Here is a 20,347-nt window from a genome sequence, read left to right as displayed (position 1 = left end):
ATTGGGGCATTTTAGGATTATTGGCCAATGAAAAATAGTTGAATTGCATAGTTTTTTTTTATTGCAAAAAAGGCAACAAAAAAAAGCACTATTCATACAACAAGACTGCAGCCAGACTTAATAGTAATAGGCTACTTTTCCTATCCTTTTTGTTTTCAAATTTTAATTTTATGATTTTAAGGAGGTCTGCCTTGTGTGAAAGAGCTGAGAGTGCTGCTATCTGAACCACAGTGACTAAATGTAAGGTGATCGCCACAGTCTTTTTGCTCTCTCTCTCTCATCTGTGATTCTGACAATTTGATCAGACAACCCAGGACAAACTTGCGTACGTGCCGTGCCCCAATAACTTCAGTAAGAAAGTTCCATACTCAGCTTTGCTGTATTAATAAATAATCTTAAGATGTTCCATTTTAAGACTTTTTGCAGATGTTCTCTGCTCAGTCAGTCATGCGAATTAAATGTCATGAGATTTACCTTAATTCTGTCACCAGAAATAGAAACCTCACTCGAGGGACCAACTTTCTTCATGGTCGCACAACTTATCAGCTGCGTGCAGGTTTGACAGCTGTATCACTCACAGAGCTGCAACTATCATTCACGGCCAAAACATTGAAGCTTCAAAAGAAAAATGTGAAAATTGATCTCTAAGTTAATTTGCGACAGCTGAATGCTGAACAATGTGAATCTGAAGGTGTATCCTGGAAAACCATGCACAGTGTTTCCAAAAATGATATAAATTTCCAGTTGTGCTATAATGTGTGAGATGCTAAGTACTACCGTGCACACAATCCTCAGGCGGCGTAGTAATCCTCTGCAACTGTGCATTTCAAATCTACCATGTCTTTATAAAGCTTTGAAGAATGATTTCAATGTCACCTCCAAGTTATCAACCTGCACAAGATGTAATATTGAGTAAGGTGATTTGGAAAAGCAAAGGATACCTTGGCTTTGATGGTAAATACCTTGAGCCTGCATTTACGCTAATCTCAAGTTAAAGAAAGCCAACTCAGTTTTCTGAAATGTAAAGACCTTTAATACTTAACCAATAAAGGAATTTCTCATTCGGATTTTCTCTTTACATTAGTAACTTGAGATGCAGGCAAACCAAAAGATAAGATATTCTTATCAATGACAAGTGCAATAAATGACACAACAGCTGCTTCACATTATATAAAAACAAAGTCACAAAATAGTATTGGTTTTCAAATATGTCATATCAGCTAGTCAAATTTTTAGAACGCATTTCATTGAGTATTCCCTCCACACACACACACTCAAACAGTATCTGTGCTTATTCTGTGCGTGTCCTATTCTCGGATTAAACCCACTAGCTAATTTGCTGATTCTTCGCAATGCCTGAATAATCCAACCCTAATCCTCACAGGCTCGATTAAACAGTCAAATCTGGCGCTCAGAGTCTTTCTGTTTTTAATAGGCACCTCACTTCAATACTCTCTGATCCAGTCATTGCCTGCTGGTGTTTCCTCACATCCTCTGCTCGATGTATTACAACACGTCCATTTATCCTAGAAAGAGTCTTCTTTCAATTGCCCACTGACCCCTGAGAATATTTGTCCCCAAAAGACTGCCAGCATTCAGTTTTAATTTTATACTAGACCTCTTGACTGTAATGAACATAATTCAAATTCATAATTCATTTTGCAGTTATCAGCATCTGGCTATTGTGTAACTTAAAATGGATAGCTGCAGTCCAGATAAGATGATACATAATTTTATACATATACACTGATGATCCAAAACATTATGACCACCTGCCTAATATGCTGTTGGTCCTCCGCATGCTTCCAAACAGCTCTGACCCACCGAGGTATGGACTCTAAAAGACCCCTGAATGTGTCCTGTGGTAACTGGCACCAAGACATTAGCAGCAGGTCCTTCAAGTCCTGTAGGTTGCAAGGTGGAACCGAACTTGTTGGTCCAGCACATCCCACAGATGCTCAATTGGATTGAGATCTGGGGAATTTGGAGAACGGGGCAACACCTTGAACTCTTCATCATGTTCCTCAAACCATTCCTGAATAATGTGTGTAGAGTGGTATTTTTATCTTTGGAAGAATTCCATAAATCTCAAAGAGAAATGCTTCACTCATAATCATTCCCAATCTCATTAGTATTCGGAACCTCTCGAAGGCTGTCGTTGTGAGAGGCAGCAGGTTTGAAGGTGAAACTGTTTAAATGAACATTCACAGGTTTTCATCAAGTGCTCAATTATGTATCACAGTAATTAGGAGCCTGAATTATCGATAGTGGAGGGGGAAAGCAGGCCTGCTCCCGACAGCTCCGGCTATTTTTACACTGATGGGGAGAAGATGAACTCCCTGGTGCACCTCCTGTACTGATTATTTCTGAGTGGTGAGTGGGAATGAACGGCTAATGACAGGGACTGCCAGAAATGGATTGGGCACAAAGTGAGAACAGGACATCTCTCTCATTCGCTTTAATGTGTTTTTTGAAAGCGACGCTCTGTTGGGAGACCCTGGGTTATTATTTTCATACGTGTTTCCACAAATGTCAAGAGCAAACTGGAAATGGAGGGATGCACGGAGTGCTGCCTGTATAAATTAGGAACAAAATGATGGCGAAAGATAAAGTGTACAAAAATTTTTACTCCAGAGATTGCGGTGGCAGAACATCGAGAAAATGATCTGTGCGAGCTCAGAGGACCACGGTACAACATACAGGGGAAATAAAAATATTAAATTTGATACAAAGCCGTGTGGGTGACAATCGAAAAACCTGGGCTTAACTGAAAATGCAGGGATCGACAGGAGTAGATCTGAGAACTTGTACTGGATGGAATACTGATGGCCTCAGGCATGCTGTAATTCACAGACTGCAAGACTTCAAAATTGAGCAAAGCATTCTGGGATAGAAGATGTTTCCATATTGCGATGAGGTGTCAAATAGAGATCCAACTTTGAACGTAGACATGTTGGGGCGCAGATTTATGTGTCCCTGCATGTACTAATGCATACTGCATTACCCTGCTTCAAATCTACATGCTTGATGTAGCTGATGGGAGCAGCAGTGTGTGAGATATTAGCTCGATATATACCGCAGAGATGCAGCATCACCCCAGGGCTTTCTTAGGAGGATAAAATTATCATAAATTATCATAGAAATAGTCTATATGCTTAGATTTCAAGAAATAAAAGCAGCGGCACATTCAAATATCTGTATTATGTCTTGCATTAGCAGCAGACTGTAGGGCTGTGCAATTAAGAAATTAAATGCACATAAATGCAATGGCAAATAAGAGCTTTTTAATTATTTTTTAGGCATTTCAGTAACATCTTTTTCTAATAACTGAGTTTTAAGTCTGATCCACAAATGAGTGTTTCGTGTTTCACATTTCTCTGTAGCTCAAAAAATCTGTGCTAAAAAAACATCACCTGTGGATTCACTAGAGATGATGTGTCACTCGCTTCCAATTTGGATGGTGCAACACTTAATAGTATGCAAGTGCTGCAACCACACTCGAACTGCTATTATAATCAAGGCAAAGACAGTGTTAATAAGAAATGTGTATGTATGTACACGTGTATACATTCACACAAACACACACACATACATTTACATTATACTATATTTACATACATATACATTATACATACACTTATACTAATAACAAAATATCTGTAACATTGTGTTTTGCGCAGTTGCTTTGGCAACCAAACTAAAATCCAAATCATGGTATGGCTTACTGTGTGCTTAAATCACACAAGGCTATAATTTAATTTAAAAAACAGGCTATAGTCTGACACACTCCATAAAAAAACATAAATATTGTAATTTTACAAGTAAAGTCAAATTATTAATATACTTACTACAAAATATTCCTTTTTTACAGTGCAGTTACATTACAACAATAAATACATTTCTGTCTTAATAATTTTAGATATATTGTTATATTATTATGTCTATTAAATTCTCATTAATTATTTATTTAATTATTTTTTTATAATAATTTATTTTATTTATTTATTTATTTATTTATTTTTGAAATTATTTATTTATTTTAATTAAAAATGATTAATTACTATAGTTTCGAAACAGCCCTACAGCCCTAACAGGCACGTAGAATGAATACGAACAACATTTTCAAACCGAAACAATACAACTTCTGCAAATGACAGCCAAAAATAACTCCATAATGAGCCAAAGAGGATCCACCTTAATGACTAAAGGATTTAAGGGAGAAAATCAATGACAGTAATGATCAGTCACTAATGAGGAAAGAAACACACTCGCAAAATGTCAATGAGGGTCACAGAGAGTCGAGCAGCAACGGCCTGAAATTTAATCACAATACCAATAAATAAATTGAAATGTTACAGTTGGTCTCTTTATTGAAGACATTTTCCCACCATAAAACTGCATGTTAGCATATACATTAAGTGCGTGTTTTGATGAAATTCATGATGGTTGCCCGACAACAACAAAGCAAATTTTCTTCATTTCCCTTTGTGTTTGCTCAGACTTGGCACAAGATGTGTGGCTGCTAAACAATAAAGTTTAGATCTAAACATAGTACGCTCATTTTGGAGCATTTAACCCTTAATGAAAGAGCATGAAACCCCTAATGAAAGAGCATGAAACAAGAGGTCAGTGCCTGAGGCTTGGCCCTCTGATCAATCCCCCCTATTTAAACTATTACTACATGTGTGGGGCAATGGCCATTCGGTCACTGCAACTTTAGAGGCCAAAAAAAAAAGTTTGCTTTGGATTCTTGGACCTCACATTGGACTAAACTAAATGTGTTATTCAGGAACAACCTATTCTTCTGGCACCCTTGATTGAATTAGAGCAACATCTTTCCTGTAAATCATGGAATGGAGATGGAAACCACATGAAGTGGAATGGAGAATTAAAATGCTAATTAAATCATTGTTCATTTTAGTTAGGATTGTGAAACAGCTCTGTCAGTGTCTTGTCTGTGAAAGCCCGATGGGAGGATAAAACCAGCGAGACAGAGGGTCTTTACCTCTGAGCTGTCATTAACATAATGAAGTCTTAGCACTCCAAAACACTGGTGTGTGCCAGTGATTCTAACACTCCCTCTGAGAGTCTATAATTACGGCTTATAATGAGAGCTGCGCCAAAATTATTGTTATAGTCACCAGAATGTATAAACATCGGTTCAGGACCCTTCAGTTCATGTCTGAAGAGCAAGTGTGTAATTACATGTGAAGATGACTGTTCTCAAGGGTTATAAATGAATGTGTGCAGGGTGTTTTTTTCTCTTACAGCAATGAGGTTGAGGCTTTGCCCTGCCGCAGGAGCTGAAATTGTGCTGATGAGCGGTAAAGTATCGCTTTCTGTCCTCTAATGGCTGATGGGATGACAGGTGGGCATAACCTCAGTGACAGCTTACTTCTGATTTCTTCTCTAACTTCTTCCTTTCTCTCTCTCCATAATAAACCACATCTTTTTTTTCTCATTATCTTGGCTAGACAGACAGATATTTAGAGTAAAGCCAATCCCAGAGTGCACTGCAATACGCTCTGTGAAGAATAAATCCAAGATGGCAAATGAAACAAGAAATATTATAATTATAAATAAATGTATTATTTCTTTCATTACCGAGAAGTATAAATTAAATCAGTTCAGTGTATTTTATATGGACTGTTTTACCCAATATTTTACTTGTTAAGCTAACAGTGTGATTAGGGATGCACCGATATGAAAAATTTGGCCGATACCGATAACCGATAATACTTAATATTTGAAAGCCGATAACAGTTATAATAGCCGATAAATTTAAAACCACATTTTTATATAATTTTTGAGAACCTGATAACAAAAACAAAAGTCTCAACATTAAAAGCCATGTCCCAAGCAGACAATTATAATTATGTCCTCATTATAATTTTATGTAGCCTATATGACAGACTTGCATGTTGCACTTAACAGTACTTTGCTTTTTGAAGTGATTCCAATCATATTTTAAGCAATTCAAAGACATCATGGTGAAACAAAGTGCATCTGAAGTGGCACAACTAAAGGAAATAATACCTTATTTATCGGCTTTAATACATCGGCCAAATTTTCTTATCGGGTCGATAACGATAACATTAAAAAATTAACATATATTGGCCAATACCGATATGGTGGCTGATATATCGTGCATCCATAAGTGTTATACTCTAACAACATGCAAACAGCAAACTCTTTTGAAATCATTTGATCACTCAATCTGCAGTCTCTACGGCTTCCCACAACTAAAGATTTTTAGTCGACTAGTCGTCGTTCACTTAGTCAACTAGTCGAACATTAATGATATTCATTTAATTAGGCATCAGAAATTGGTTTGAGTTTCAGGGCTGAGAAAGAATGTAACATTGCTAACATTGTTTTACATTACAGAAAAATACTAAACCATAATAATGCACTTAAGTGTTCACATAAAGCTTGCTGCCGTCGACATATCACAGACATATGTTGAGAGCGTGAACACAAAGGGCAAACAGAGGCATTTAAGAATCCGTTCAACAGCGCTCAAAATGCATTTTTTTTAAATCTCAATACCGAAAACACTACTCTCATGTGCTATTCAGTATGCACTATTTGTGTGCTGCATGGAGCTGCTGTAGAGCGTTCCAAGTGATGGTTAGGATGCTGCACACAAGGTTTTGGCAAGGCTTCTGCTTGTGCAGCCAAAAGAACAATTCTCACAACATACAAAAAAAAAATATCCTAAAAATGACTGTATCCTAGGTACTATATTGTATGATAATACAATATAAATAATAATTTTCACTAGAATACGATTTTAGATGCTACCATATTGGGTCAATGTTCTAAGTTAAAACATTTCTGACAGTGCAAACAGAGAACTCCAGGTACAAAGGAACGATCTGGCAGACACAAAGAGAGTTGCTGTCACTGCATTTCAGGACTGGATGATTCCTGACCGGCCATATGAGATTACACTGGATTTCAGCAGTGGTAATTACTCTGTCACTTCCTCTACAGGCGCTCAGTTAGCTCACTAAGATTACTCTTCGCCTGAGTTGCATTAACTGGATTTCCAGGATTCATTTAGTTTCATGTCAATAGTTTTGATGCTAAGTTATCAAAAGAAATTCAAAATTTCAAAAGCAAGGGTGAAGATGCTAAGTGCAAGGTAAGGACAATCAATATTGTGATGATAATAGGAATGCAATATCCAATATGACTATTATTTAAAGTAATTGGTTTCATATACTGATTTGCAAGTCTTCTTTACAAGACATAATGGAACTTCAAGAATGAATTGCACCAGCTGACATTCATTTGCATGCGCTGTCTGTGTTGTTTCAACGTTCTCTAAAGGAATTATGCAAATTACGAAATGGTGCAAAGATACTCCAAAAATTGCAATTTGCCTTAATTTAAATATTCATGGCTTGGTTAAACTGGACTGTAGGTTGCTAGTGAATAAGACATAGGTGTTGGCTCTGAAATGCATCACACTCTGTTTCTCTTACTAAGATATTATTATTATATGAGTGAGAATCTGTGTCTGAGAGATGACAGGAAGGAGTCTCTGCGACTGACCTCAGTGTCTCAAGTCATGAATTGTTACAGATTCCTGTTAGACCAGACAGAGAGCAGAGTAAAAGCATCAACACACCGTCACCCTGCATGAGTTCAGTATAGACTAAACTGATACATCGGCCCGACAGCCTGCCACAACACCACATCAAGTTAAATTGAATGATAAATGGACAGACACACGTTGGTGTTCTGAGCTGCACTAGGACTATATGATCTTATCCAATTTAATAAATAACAATAATTATAAATAATAATTCACTCAAATATATTGATTTTTTTATTTTTCTTAATAATGATTTAGGCCAGTGGTTCTATACTGAACATAGTGAACTAGATTTATGTGTGTAATAGTGGAATGTTTATTCTTACTTTATCGTGCTTTGTGAACACAATGACACAATGGCACATCAAAGGACAAATTGTGTTATGTGGGTGCAGTTACTTTAAATAAGTACAACTGTTCTACAACATCATCACTGTACAAGCTATGTGATGTAAAAACATCTCTGGTAACACTTTATTTTTACGGTCCCTTTTGAACATTCTGTTGACTATAAGTAACTTTGCAACTACATGTCAGCTTATTCTAACTCTAACCCTACCAGTCTACTAATACTACTAACACTCTAATGAGAGTTAGAAGACATGTAGGTGCAACATTGCTTATAGTCAACAGAATGTGTTAAAGGGACCATCAAAATAAAGTGAAACCACTTCTCCAATAGGATGTGGCATGTCTTTTTAAAAATGGGTTTATGATGCCATTACGCATATGTGTAAGTGTATTTCCAAGAATGTCAATAGGCCAAGAAGAGAGTTGGGAAAGTCGCCCACTAGTTTTCTCATGACCCCAGACCGCACTGAGCACGTTCCTCTGGGGACACAGCACTGAGAGAGGGACTCCTCTCGCTTCCGTATATGGGACATCCTGATACACAACACAAACCCTAACAAACATAGTAAAAATTAAAGATTACAACGGCAATGAGCACTTTAAAGATTACAACGGCAATGAGTCACACTTTAATGTATGAATGAAATTGCATTAGAAAAAAATATCAAACCAAATGGCATTTGCAAATATTTAAAATTATTTCTTAAAGTGAGTTTTAGTGGATTTATGAAGTCAGTCCCTCTACATTTCATACAGGTGTAGATGATCACATTAATTATGGACATGAAAGTGTCCAAATACTTTTTGTCTTAATTTTAAACAATAAATCTATTCTTTTAACATTTTAAACATGAAAATCTTTTTTGTTTAATTTAACAGATAGTTGAAAAAAAATGTGCTTGCGCATTCTTTCTTCAAAGAAATACCACTTAATCTGATATTTTGTAATCTGATGCAAAGACATTCAGATATTTTAAGTGTGGCTAAAGTGGCCAAATACTTTTTCGGACACTTTAAATCAACAAAGTTTTCAGTTAGATTCTAGATTCAGTCGTTTCTGTTGGAACTTGGAGTTGTTGCTTTGCTCTTCTATATCTAAATATAAATACAGGACAAACAAAACCTTTTGAATTACCCCTGAAATTACTTTGTTCTTACCAGTGTTGCCAAAAGGCCAACAAGGGCTTTTACCAAAAGCCAAGCTTTGACTTGTACACGCTACCAAAGCAATGCAGGATTACAGTAACTTATGATGTTCTTCTGAACTAATTTTATCCCTGCCACCTGGGCTTAACACAGAAACCGGCGATAGAATTTTTCTGAGCTATTTCATTCCAGCGGGTTTAGTAAATCCTTGTTTTGCACTACAAACGTGAGACCTGCAGCTCTAGATTTCACATTTCAAACTTTTCCTGCGGTTACAGTATTACAGACAATTAGTATACAAGTCATTTCACTATTTCTCACTCGCCTTGCCCCCATCAAGTTCTGTCCATTTTTTGTACCTAATCAAGTCAAAGAAATACACAGCTGGTAACCCATTTCATTTTCACCCACTTCCCTCATTTCCAGGCACTGGAGAGAAAAGGACGCACCTGCAAAATGTGTTGCTCATGTGCATGTTTGCATGAGAAAACAATAAGTTATCTCAGTACTCCCATAAGTCAGATCCTGTTCCTTACAACTGCTACAGTATTACCTACAGCACTCAGATCCAAACAATGTCAATTGTTTATACTTCACACATAGAATAATTCAAGGAAAATGACACTATTGCCCAGAAAAGCAGCTTGTCAAATGATTCCGTAAGCAGCAGATGACCACACCCAGGATGAAACTAGCCTACTCATGGACATGTTTAGATAACAGTGTTTTATAAGGGCATGCGACTCAAGGGTTTATCTTTACTAATGCGCGACACCAGGTAGTAATATGTGTTACGTTCATTTACTAACCTAGTTTACCAAGTAGGAGGAAAAAGACTAAACAAGTATAACAAAATAAGCAAAATAATAAGAAAATGTTAAATTAGGCCTATATTAATTACATGTTATATTAATATTACAATACACACACACATTTACTTAGCTATCTAAATGGGGACATTCCATAAACGTCATTTTTATACTGTATACTGTATTTTATACTGTAGCCTATACGTAATTTTTATACTGGTTTTTATACTGTACTTAAATATAGCCTATATTCTATCCCCTTACACTAACCCTATACCCATAAACCTACCCATCACACAAAACTTTCAGCATATTTACATTTTTAAAAAAAACTTTAATTACTTAATTTTTATACCAGATTTACAAATGAGGGTGCCGCTAAAGGGAGGTTTTTGGAGATTTTGGTGACTTCTGGGTACAAATTTGTCCCCAAAATAAGTAGGTACACACACACACACACACACACACACACACACACACACACACACACACACACACAATTATAAATAAAATTATAAACATTGTTTAAATATGTAGTTTAACTAGCAGGTGCCTTAAATAAAAAGTTACATTGCCGATCAATTTTCTGATTCTGTGTGAAACCGAGTTTATGGCTTAAATTAGTCTACATATGGACTGGAAACAGCAAGAAATCGGCTTTTATAGGCTACATGATTTTTTTTATAACAATATAAATATATACATAATATATTATTCATACTGTTGACTTGTAGTGTTGACTTATAACGTTAGTTTTTTTTTTTTTTTTTTTTTTTATCGTTAGACTCTGGTAACAGCTTGAATGAAACCAAACTACCCAGTTCGTGAAAATTTGAAGTATTTACATAACCAACGCACACAGAAATAGTTAATATAGTGGTTTAGAAGCAGCCTACCTGAAATACAGCAGAGAAATGTGAATATTGACAGGCAGGTGTGAAGTTTCGCTGCAGTTAGCGTCTCCATGGCTCAGCATGTGAAGAGTGTCCGCTCTGCGCGCGCTCGTCCGTATTAACACTGCTGCGTAGATAACAGTTATCTACAAACTAATCAAAGAACTAGGGCTCTTTCAAGTGTCCTAAAACTGTGTGTTCTCGTCAGAACCAGCGATGTTCACCGTGAGAAGCCCGACGCTACTACATCATCCTAGCTAGAAATCATATTTGACTCCTCAGAATTCAGTGGTATGAGACCGAACAAGTGTCCGTTTGTTTCGCGGCGAATATCCCAGTAAATTCTCTCAGAGAGTGCGGGAGTTTCTCTACGCACTACACAGCCAACGAGACTGTGGTGAACACTAGGAGTATAGTTCAGTCCGAGATGAATGCACCTGCACTCGCGCACAACGCCCCCCTGCGTGCACTGACACGTCATCGCTTCTGTTACAGGTGAATTCTGCAAAAATAATTTTTCACATAGATAGATAGATAGATAGATAGATAGATAGATAGATAGATAGATAGATAGATAGATAGATAGATAGATTTAATTATGAGACCATTTACTGTATGATTATAAGTATGTTTATTGTGTTTTTAAAAACTAATATGGGTAACACTTTATTACTTTCACTTTGTTTCCCTTTCACTACCAAGTCATTATCAAAACATTATATAATGTTCACAGTTCAGTAATGCATTATGGTTAATATATGACTATGACTGCAGTCACAGTTCATGCCACATGGTATCTATACCCAGGTTGACTTTCCAAGTTTCATTTAACTCTTAAAAAGACCGAAGACCAATAAAAACACACTCAGGCTGCTCTAGTGTTGTTCGGTAAGACGGGACAGCAGCACTAATGTTGTGCATTTCCTTTATATCTCTTGAAATGATAATGCAACAGGACAGGGATTGGGGCTTGTCACAGTGGTACAGCGACCTCAGCCCTCGGAGGTGAATACCTCCTCACTCCTGTTTCTTTAGGATGGCATGTTGCCATGGAAACAGGGCTGAGGTGGATGCAGGCGGACTGCTGGATTATTAGGGGCGGATGAGCTCAGTTCTGTGATTACACCCTGGGCCACTCGGACACGATCATGTGGTTGTGCAGTCAAAGCTAATATCTTAAACGCGCTCGAGCACCTCAGGCAAACTGCATCCAGACAAAATTCAAAGAACAGGGTGAGCTGGGGTGTATGGGATAGAATAAACAGATGTTTAAACTACAATATAACACGCCCTGACACAGAGGGTCGTTTTTATTCTATAAACGACTATTAAAAAAGACACAAACACATCAAAAGCATGTCCTATTGGCCATTCCCAAGGCAAAACTGACCAATTCAGAGCTGTAAAAGCTACGTCAGACCAAAGGTCAGTGCTGTTAGTCACATGGTTTACACACAAGAACACATTCAGAGCCATAATCATCTCACAGCTCCCAGACAAGCAAACAGAACAGATAATGACGTGAACATGAGCTGCAGTGTGATTAAGGTCCATCATCATCATTTATGACCACACATAGCTCACCCATAAACAACCAGAAGATAAGCATGAAAAATCATGAGGATTACGGATTTTAATTGGCAATTGGCTTAAAATTATTTATCATTGTTTAAAATTATATAGGGAACATGAATCATTTGTATAGTGACTTGTTTATTTTATTTATATTTAATTATTTTTTTGATTATTATTCTATAATATAATATAATAATATGTATATGAGAACATATAAAATCTAATAAAGGTTTGAATCTGATGAAACTGATGGACAATTAAGAAAAATTATGATGTCTCTCTCTTTCTCTCTCCATATACAGTATGTACACACACACACACACACACACACACACACACACACACACACACACACACACACACACACACACACACACACACACACACACACACACATATCAGTGCTGTCAAATCAATTAATCATGATTAATCGCATCTAACATAAAAGGTTTTGTTTATATACATATACACTCACCTAAAGGATTATTAGGAACACCTGTTTAATTTCTCATTAATGTAATTATCTAATCAACCAATCACATGGCAGTTGCTTCAATGCATTTAGGGGTGTGGTCCTGGTCAAGACAATCTCCTGAACTCCAAACTGAATGTCAGAATGGGAAAGAAAGGTGATTTAAGCTATTTTGAGCGTGGCATGGTTGTTGGTGCCAGACGGGCCGGTCTGAGTATTTCACAATCTGCTCAGTTACTGGGATTTTCACGCACAACCATTTCTAGGGTTTACAAAGAATGGTGTGAAAAGGGAAAAACATCCAGTATGCGGCAGTCCTGTGGGCGAAAATGCCTTGTTGATGCTAGATGTCAGAGGAGAATGGGCCGACTGATTCAAGCTGATAGAAGAGCAACTTTGACTGAAATAACCACTCGTTACAACCGAGGTATGCAGCAAAGCATTTGTGAAGCCACAACACGCACAACCTTGAGGCGGATGGGCTACAACAGCAGAAGACCCCACTGGGTACCACTCATTTCCACTACAAATAGGAAAAAGAGGCTACAATTTGCACGAGCTCACCAAAATTGGACAGTTGAAGACTGGAAAAATGTTGCCTGGTCTGATGAGTCTCGATTTCTGTTGAGACATTCAGATGGTAGAGTCAGAATTTGGCGTAAACAGAATGAGAACATGGATCCATCAGTTCTGAAGGCGAAAGGGGGTCAAACACAGTATTAGTATGGTGTTCCTAATAATCCTTTAGGTGAGTGTGTGTGTGTGTGTGTGTGTGTGTGTGTGTGTGTGTGTGTGTGTGTGTGTATATATATATAATATATCTATCCATTAAGAAAAAATATATACAACATATAATGATATTTACATCATACACACAATTTTCTTAACTGTAAATCAGTTTCTGTCTGATTTACATTGAATTAGTTTAACAGTACAATTTTTTTTAAGTAGGTTGTAATTCTCATGTATGACTTTTGTACCTTTGGTATTTTTAAGAACACAAATAATATTAAAACATTTTGTTCACTGTTATCAACGGTTCCGTAATGAAAAGCTAAATAATGATTTTATAAAGATTTGAAGGAAAAACCACAAGGACTGAATGAATACCCATGACATAAAGGTGTTATGAACAAGCTGAAATCAATATATTTTAGTCATCATCCAATATTTTTAAACCAGAGAAATCGATCAGTAAAGCAAATAATAAATGTTTGGGGTTAGATAAAGTGTAGCAACCTCCATTGGGAGTGTTTTTGTTTCCTGGCCGAGGGAGAAACTCATCTCATATGACAGGCTAAGCAGGGAAATTAGACTTTGTGTTTGAATTATTGATTCTCTTAGCACATGCTCGACCAGCCAGCACTCCAACTACCTTTGCAACACCATAAAAGAGCTTTACTTACAAAGAGAAAGTACACATTATGTTAAATAAAACACGATAGTGTCTTCTGATTTGGGGTATAATTCATTGCATCAGGGTCAAATTGAACTAAAGTATTGCATGTTTTAAGAATTACAAAAAGCACTTTACTTCAAATGTTTGACAGGTACTTTGACATGCACTACTTAGGGCCTAGAAGTAGTATTTATAATACATAATTCACTATTCTAGAATGACATTAATGGACACTTAATTCTTTCAGCCACTCACAGATCTTTACTGCCACCTGCTGGTCACAAAAAAGACCATCTCAAGTGCTCGAAATGTGGTGCAGAAAACTAATTTAAGATTTAATTAACATTATTGTGTTATTTTGAATGGTTTGAATAAATAAAAATACATTAAATAAGAGAAAAAAATGACTGAAAGTAAATGAACAGCACTTAATTTCATCAATTTATTTTTTGTCCTTCCAAACATGTAAACAAGACTGTGACCTGGAAACAATCATACATAAAGACACCGTGTGAGCTCACAAATAAAAAACAAATATTGATAAACGGTTTATGAAAAACATTCTTCGAATGTTATAGTTGAAAATGCTGGAATGCTTGACAATATCAATATATACTCTTAAATATATATATATATATATATATTTATACTTCTATGTAGATAGACTTTATACTTAGATTAATTAAGAGTTCTCGTTGAGGATTCTTTTTTTCGGACAGTTCCTGCATTTGGATCTCTGTTGCACTGGCTCGAGAGATTAAAATAAAGGCAGTTTGCTCCCGTTTACGCTCCCTGATAAAGACAATTACTGCAAAGGAGACTACCGCCCCTTTCGGAGCAGACCGTGCCTGACATACCACATAAATACTTTGAGTTCAAGTCTAGATTTCAATTTCCTGGCTTTAATTGGCAAACGTTACAGCACATTCTTCTTGTTGAACTTTAACGAATAACCGATCGCAGTCTCTAAACATTCCAATAAAGATCCGGCGGAGAGAAAGTCCAGCTCCACCTCGATAAACTTAATGTAGATGTGTAATCCAGAGAGGGAGCTTTCCCTGGCCTGGCCGGTGCAGTTGTCCTGCAGGAATCTGGTTATGGCTGAAGGCTCCCCTCGTCCATAGTGTTTGCCTGAAGTCTGAAAGTGCTGGAACAGACATTGCTGTAGCGTCCTCTCCTCTGAAATGCCGAGGTAACAGTAAGTGACTTTGGCCGATGTCCTCTTGTCCTTCTCTACGCTCTCGCAATGGTCCGTCTCCTCCTCTTCCTGCGAGGATGAGGACTTGTCCTCTGCGCTAGACGAATTGGACCCGCTGGTCTCCTCGTAGCCTATGGCGTACAGGCCGTATGTTTTTGGGATGCCCCCTGGCAGGAGGTACTGGGAGCTGCTGCTGCACCCTGCCGCTCTCGTCTGTGCGATCGGGATCCAGTCCACCTCCATGTGCAGCTCCAAACAGCGAGCTTCGCTTATAGTGATGTCGAGGAATTTATAATACACGTTTTTCCAGTTCATCTTCTGCACCTTGGTCATGATCACCCTGCCCTCGACCTTCTCAGGGTTGAAGTATTCCCGTAGTCTTTTTCCCAGAGGGACCTGCGAGCTGATCTCCGCGTAGTGGTAGCGGATCTCCTCTCGCCACCGCGTGTTGTAGCCCACTCCGAAGATTGCCAGCTTATTGGACAGGTGGAGGCGGGAGAAGTCAGTCCATGTCTGAAAGTGCTCCCATTTGACCTCTACTGACTCGAGGATACGCATCACGTTCTGCATCACTTCCTGGCGCCTGTAGAAAGCATAAGGAGAGGAGGACGTGAGGAGAAATACTCAGAATATTTAAACATATTGGGAAATAGAGCACTGGTTCGAACTTACTGGGTGTGCTCAGATGGCTCCAGTCTTATCTGAAGAACTCTGGTTTTTGGAAGCTGGTTCTCCTCTGTGAAAGACAAGATTGAATTATATGGCATATTAGAAATACACATTTTTGTGGCATCAGATTTTTTTCACAGATTGAGGTTTATAACTATAATTGGAAATCTGTGGAATTTATTTATTGCAGAAAAACATCCAAAATATGTTCATTCATCTTACACATATATACAAATAGAAATACTGTTATTAATTTTGGGTTTTTGAAATACATCTATTGCATTTATTTGATCAAAAATACAATACTTTTGTGAAATATTATTGCAATTTAAAATAACTTTTTATTTTAATATATTTTTTAAATGTAATTTATTGTTGAGATGGCTGAGTTGAATTTTCATCAGTCATTGTCTTCAGTGTCACGTGATCCTTCAGAAATCATTTTAATATGTCGATTTGGTGCTCAAGACACATTTCTTATTATCAGTGTTTTTGTGGAAATCATGATGCATTTTTTTAGGATTCTTTGATGAATAGAGAGTTCAAAATGAATAGCATTCATTAGTTTTTTTGTATATTTTATATTCACTTTTGATCAATTTAATGTGTACTTGCTGAATGAAAGTATTGATTATTTTAAAAAATAATACTTTTTTGAACACTGTATGTAAAAATATGTAATTACATTTTATGGAAATCAGTGGAGCTTAATGAGGAATTCTGTGGAAGCAGAAATCAAGTAGGACTCTTTTGGTTGCCTGCCTTTTAACCATCTCCTTTTTAAAGACAGAGGATATTACATTTGTGGCTTTAAACGTATTAACACTTTCACCTGTCTCTATGTCTCCATCATTGAAGGCCGCAGAAAGGTCCTGATTGCACCAGTCCTCCTGAGAGTAGTCCTCCATAGTACTGCCGTCTGACTCCATCTCCTGGTAGAGGCCGCTGCTGTTGATCAGCACAGGCTGACAGCTTTGGGAATCCCAGCCGCCCTGCCCAAACACCTTCTCCAGCTGCTCGATGGAGTAACTGCTCTTCCTCTTCCCAATGCCGTGCTCCTTCACTCGGCTATAACACCTTCTAAGTGTCTGCAGAGGACCACAGGGATCAAGGTCATGTTTATAAAAGCAGTAATACACGTGAAGATGGAACACTGTATTTGAACCAATTCTGAGGAATAGATAAACCGTGAACAACTACTTTCTTAGTACTTATACCCTTAAAAAGCACTGACTCGCACTTAAAAAGACACGCTCAATTCCCTTGATTAACTTCTCTAATCTGATAGCACCTCAGCTTGCATGGCCTTATGAAATACAAACGTGCACACTAGATACTTACTCAGAGTCTCGGACATCATACAAATTTGACATACCGCTTTTTGCATACTATATAGCAGAGGCATATGCATATTCAGACATTTTCAGTTGGTGTGGTGTAGCAATAACCCTGTAGAAATAAATCTGATCATACTGATTTCAAACCAGCCTTTATGTGTGTGTGTGTGTGTGTTTGTGTGTATATGTTACCGGCAAAGTGTGTAATCCGGCATTCTATAGAATGCCTAAGTAATGTATAGAATTAGGTAATGTATTTTTTGCAAAAAACATCAGGAATTCTATACATTGCCTAGGCATTCTATACAATACCGGGATTTCACACTTTGCCGGTAATATATATATATATATATATATATACTATACAAATATAATACAGAAAAGAAACCCAGATTAATTTAAATGTAAAATTATATAGGCTATATGATGAAACGTAAATCACTTTGATGTTGTGGTGGGTAGCATATGTGATTTCACAGGTATATGCTGAAGCAGGCAGGACGGACAATGAAGCTTTTGTGTTTCTATGTGAATATGTTATGTATCTAAAGTTCAATGCCCTAATCGCAGCCATTTTGTCATCTTCACCAAAGCTATGTGGAGCAGAGACTCCATAAACGTGACAACAACTCCATGTTCACAACTGACAGCCATCGGTCTAATAAGCCTGCCCTGAGGTGAGACAGATAACGTTAGTGTTTTGCTTTTGACAGCTTCACTAAAGCCCCATGTAACAAAAACAAACTGCCAAACAAACATGACAACAAGTCTCTGAGCATATCCGAGTGACAGCCATGTGTTTCGATGTGTTATTTACCTTCATCCTCTCTCGACACTGGGATGGGGTCCTTTCATAACCCAGCTCTGACAGCGCTCTGGACACCCGCTCGTACATCGCTGGTCCCGGCGCCTTGCCAGAAAACACCGTCCCGGCCACCTCTAGCTGCTGCATCCGCGCCTCCGCCAGCCTCTCGTTGCCCCACACGGCGATCAGCGCGTTGGTTTCGGACGGTGTCCACGACATGCCTCGACAAGCAGTGAAGCTGTTGGATGCAGAGGCCGATCCACTCCGGCCTGCGCCCCCGGACAGCGCAGCCCCGACGTTCAGAGGAGAGAATCTGTTAGGGGTGGAGGGGTTGGAATGGTATTGGTTGCTGTCACTTAGATCCTCGGATTCTGGGGAAGGAACCTCGGTTTTGGGAATCTTCAGAGGCACCGATATATCAGGAGAACGCTCGGCGTTACTGGGGGCCGCCATCTTGCCTCTGTTGCTAAGGGGAGGGGGCAGAGAGGAAGCGCGCACGCGCGCTTACTCCAAGCGAGGTTGACAGCTTCATATTGACAGTTCAGCGTTATCATGTTTGCATGATACTTTATGTTTTCATTATAGCTAATAATATTAAATACAAATTATTATAGGTAATTATTATGAAAAGTGATAGTTATATATAGACAGTTTAGATGTATAATTTGAATTAATGTCACTGTTATATATTATAATTATAATATATATATTATATATTATGTATAATATTAATAATAATATGATATATATATATTAAATAGTGCTGATACAAAATATACCCGCATTGGGACGCATGTATTACTCCGCTTGACCAAGTTCGCGGCGTTCTTCCTTGTGAACGGTGCGGAGTGAAAGCCGATTTGGCTGTTGCAAATAGCAGATTTTAATGAAGTCGAAGCGTCAGTGTTTCCTTTTGCAAACGGTAGCAATGCTGTGAGAATTTTAATTGCAGCATAGAATGTAGGTTTGAAGTTTAAGTCACGTGTTTTGCTTCCAAAATCATTCGCCTCGTGTCGTGTTGCTGTCGTTTCATTAGCGGGAAATTGAAAAGACTGAAGCTGGAATGGGTTACATAATGCTCTGAGAAGGAAAGTAACTCTGTCGGTCTGTTCTAAAGTTCCAGACTCCAGACAGACAGGGCTTTCAGTCTGTGCCTTGCTGTTGGTGGTGGCCTTAAAAAGTAAGTTAACCAATTAATGTTATAAATAGCTTGATTTTTAACACTGTTAAATAAGTGCTATCATAAGAACAAGAAAACTGTTTTCTTAACAACAGCACGGATGTCATGTCATATAATAATTATATATTACGCAAATAAATAAATATGACAGGTCAGATTTACCATGTCATCAGTGCAACTGTTGCAGCAGCAAAATCTCTTTTGTATTTAATACAAATTGCAATTTATATATGTAAAACATTAACTATTATTATTTAAATATTAAAATGAATTACCCATTTTAGGGATGCGGAATTTCCTTTGCTGCAATCTATGTCTATGATATTTTCCACTAGCTGTATATATTACAAGCGACAATACCACTGCTGACCAATAGGTGGGGTTGCTCATCGTTTCATTCTGCCTTGCGTCTGTAAGACTGCGTCTGAGAGAGTTTGTCAAAGTGGCAACAACAGGCTTTGCAAATTTTACTTGAATATAATTAAATGAGTAAACATATGTCAAATATGCATTTTGCCTGTGTTTTTATTAAAATAATGAATGTAATCACGCCATTTTCTTTTCTTTTATAATAAAATGCTACGCATAAAATAACAGCTTTAGATTCCCTATTTTGCCGGTATCTTCTTTTTTATGTCCTGTTTAATTCAGTATAATGTAGTTTGTCATAGACAAGTTTTGATTCTGGCAGCCACACATGTGCATTGGAGATGAAATTTGTTATACCCACAGAAGCCTGCATGAATCACTTCTTAATGCAAATGATGATGCTGTCAAGTTATTTATTTGTGCTGGGGAAAAAAATAGGGGTATTATTGAACAATAATCCTATAGGGATTATATCTTAACTGAACTATACATCACGTGATTTAACAGAGTCTAAGGTCAAAGGTTATAACCCGTTTTAAGA

At 37.6% G+C, this 20,347-nt stretch overlaps 2 protein-coding genes across 2 annotated transcripts in view; both read right to left on the bottom strand.

Moving 5' to 3' along the window:
- The window catches only part of esama (endothelial cell adhesion molecule a), a 39,579-nt gene extending 28,323 nt beyond the window's left edge, over window positions 1-11,256 (bottom strand). The window contains exon 1 of the mRNA XM_084103865.1: window positions 10,806-11,256. Coding sequence (XP_083959991.1) covers window positions 10,806-10,875 — 70 coding nt within the window. The 5' untranslated portion in view covers window positions 10,876-11,256. The remainder of the gene's footprint in view (window positions 1-10,805) is intronic.
- Window positions 11,257-14,681: 3,425 nt separating this feature from the next.
- On the bottom strand, window positions 14,682-18,740 carry msantd2 (Myb/SANT DNA binding domain containing 2). The gene is made up of 4 exons (XM_084103731.1): window positions 18,270-18,740; window positions 16,948-17,203; window positions 16,119-16,182; window positions 14,682-16,029 (listed from the first exon to the last, which is right to left on the bottom strand). Exons 1-4 carry the CDS (start codon window positions 18,708-18,710, stop codon window positions 15,165-15,167), a joined length of 1,626 nt encoding a protein of 541 aa, XP_083959857.1. The 5' UTR covers window positions 18,711-18,740; the 3' UTR covers window positions 14,682-15,164.
- Between the last annotated feature and the right edge of the window lie 1,607 nt (window positions 18,741-20,347).

Source organism: Abramis brama (assembly GCF_963993115.1).
Source record: "Abramis brama genome assembly, chromosome: 25".
NCBI lineage: Eukaryota > Metazoa > Chordata > Actinopteri > Cypriniformes > Leuciscidae > Abramis > Abramis brama.
Note: the sequence above shows the minus strand (reverse complement) of the source record. Positions and strands in the feature narration are given on the sequence as shown.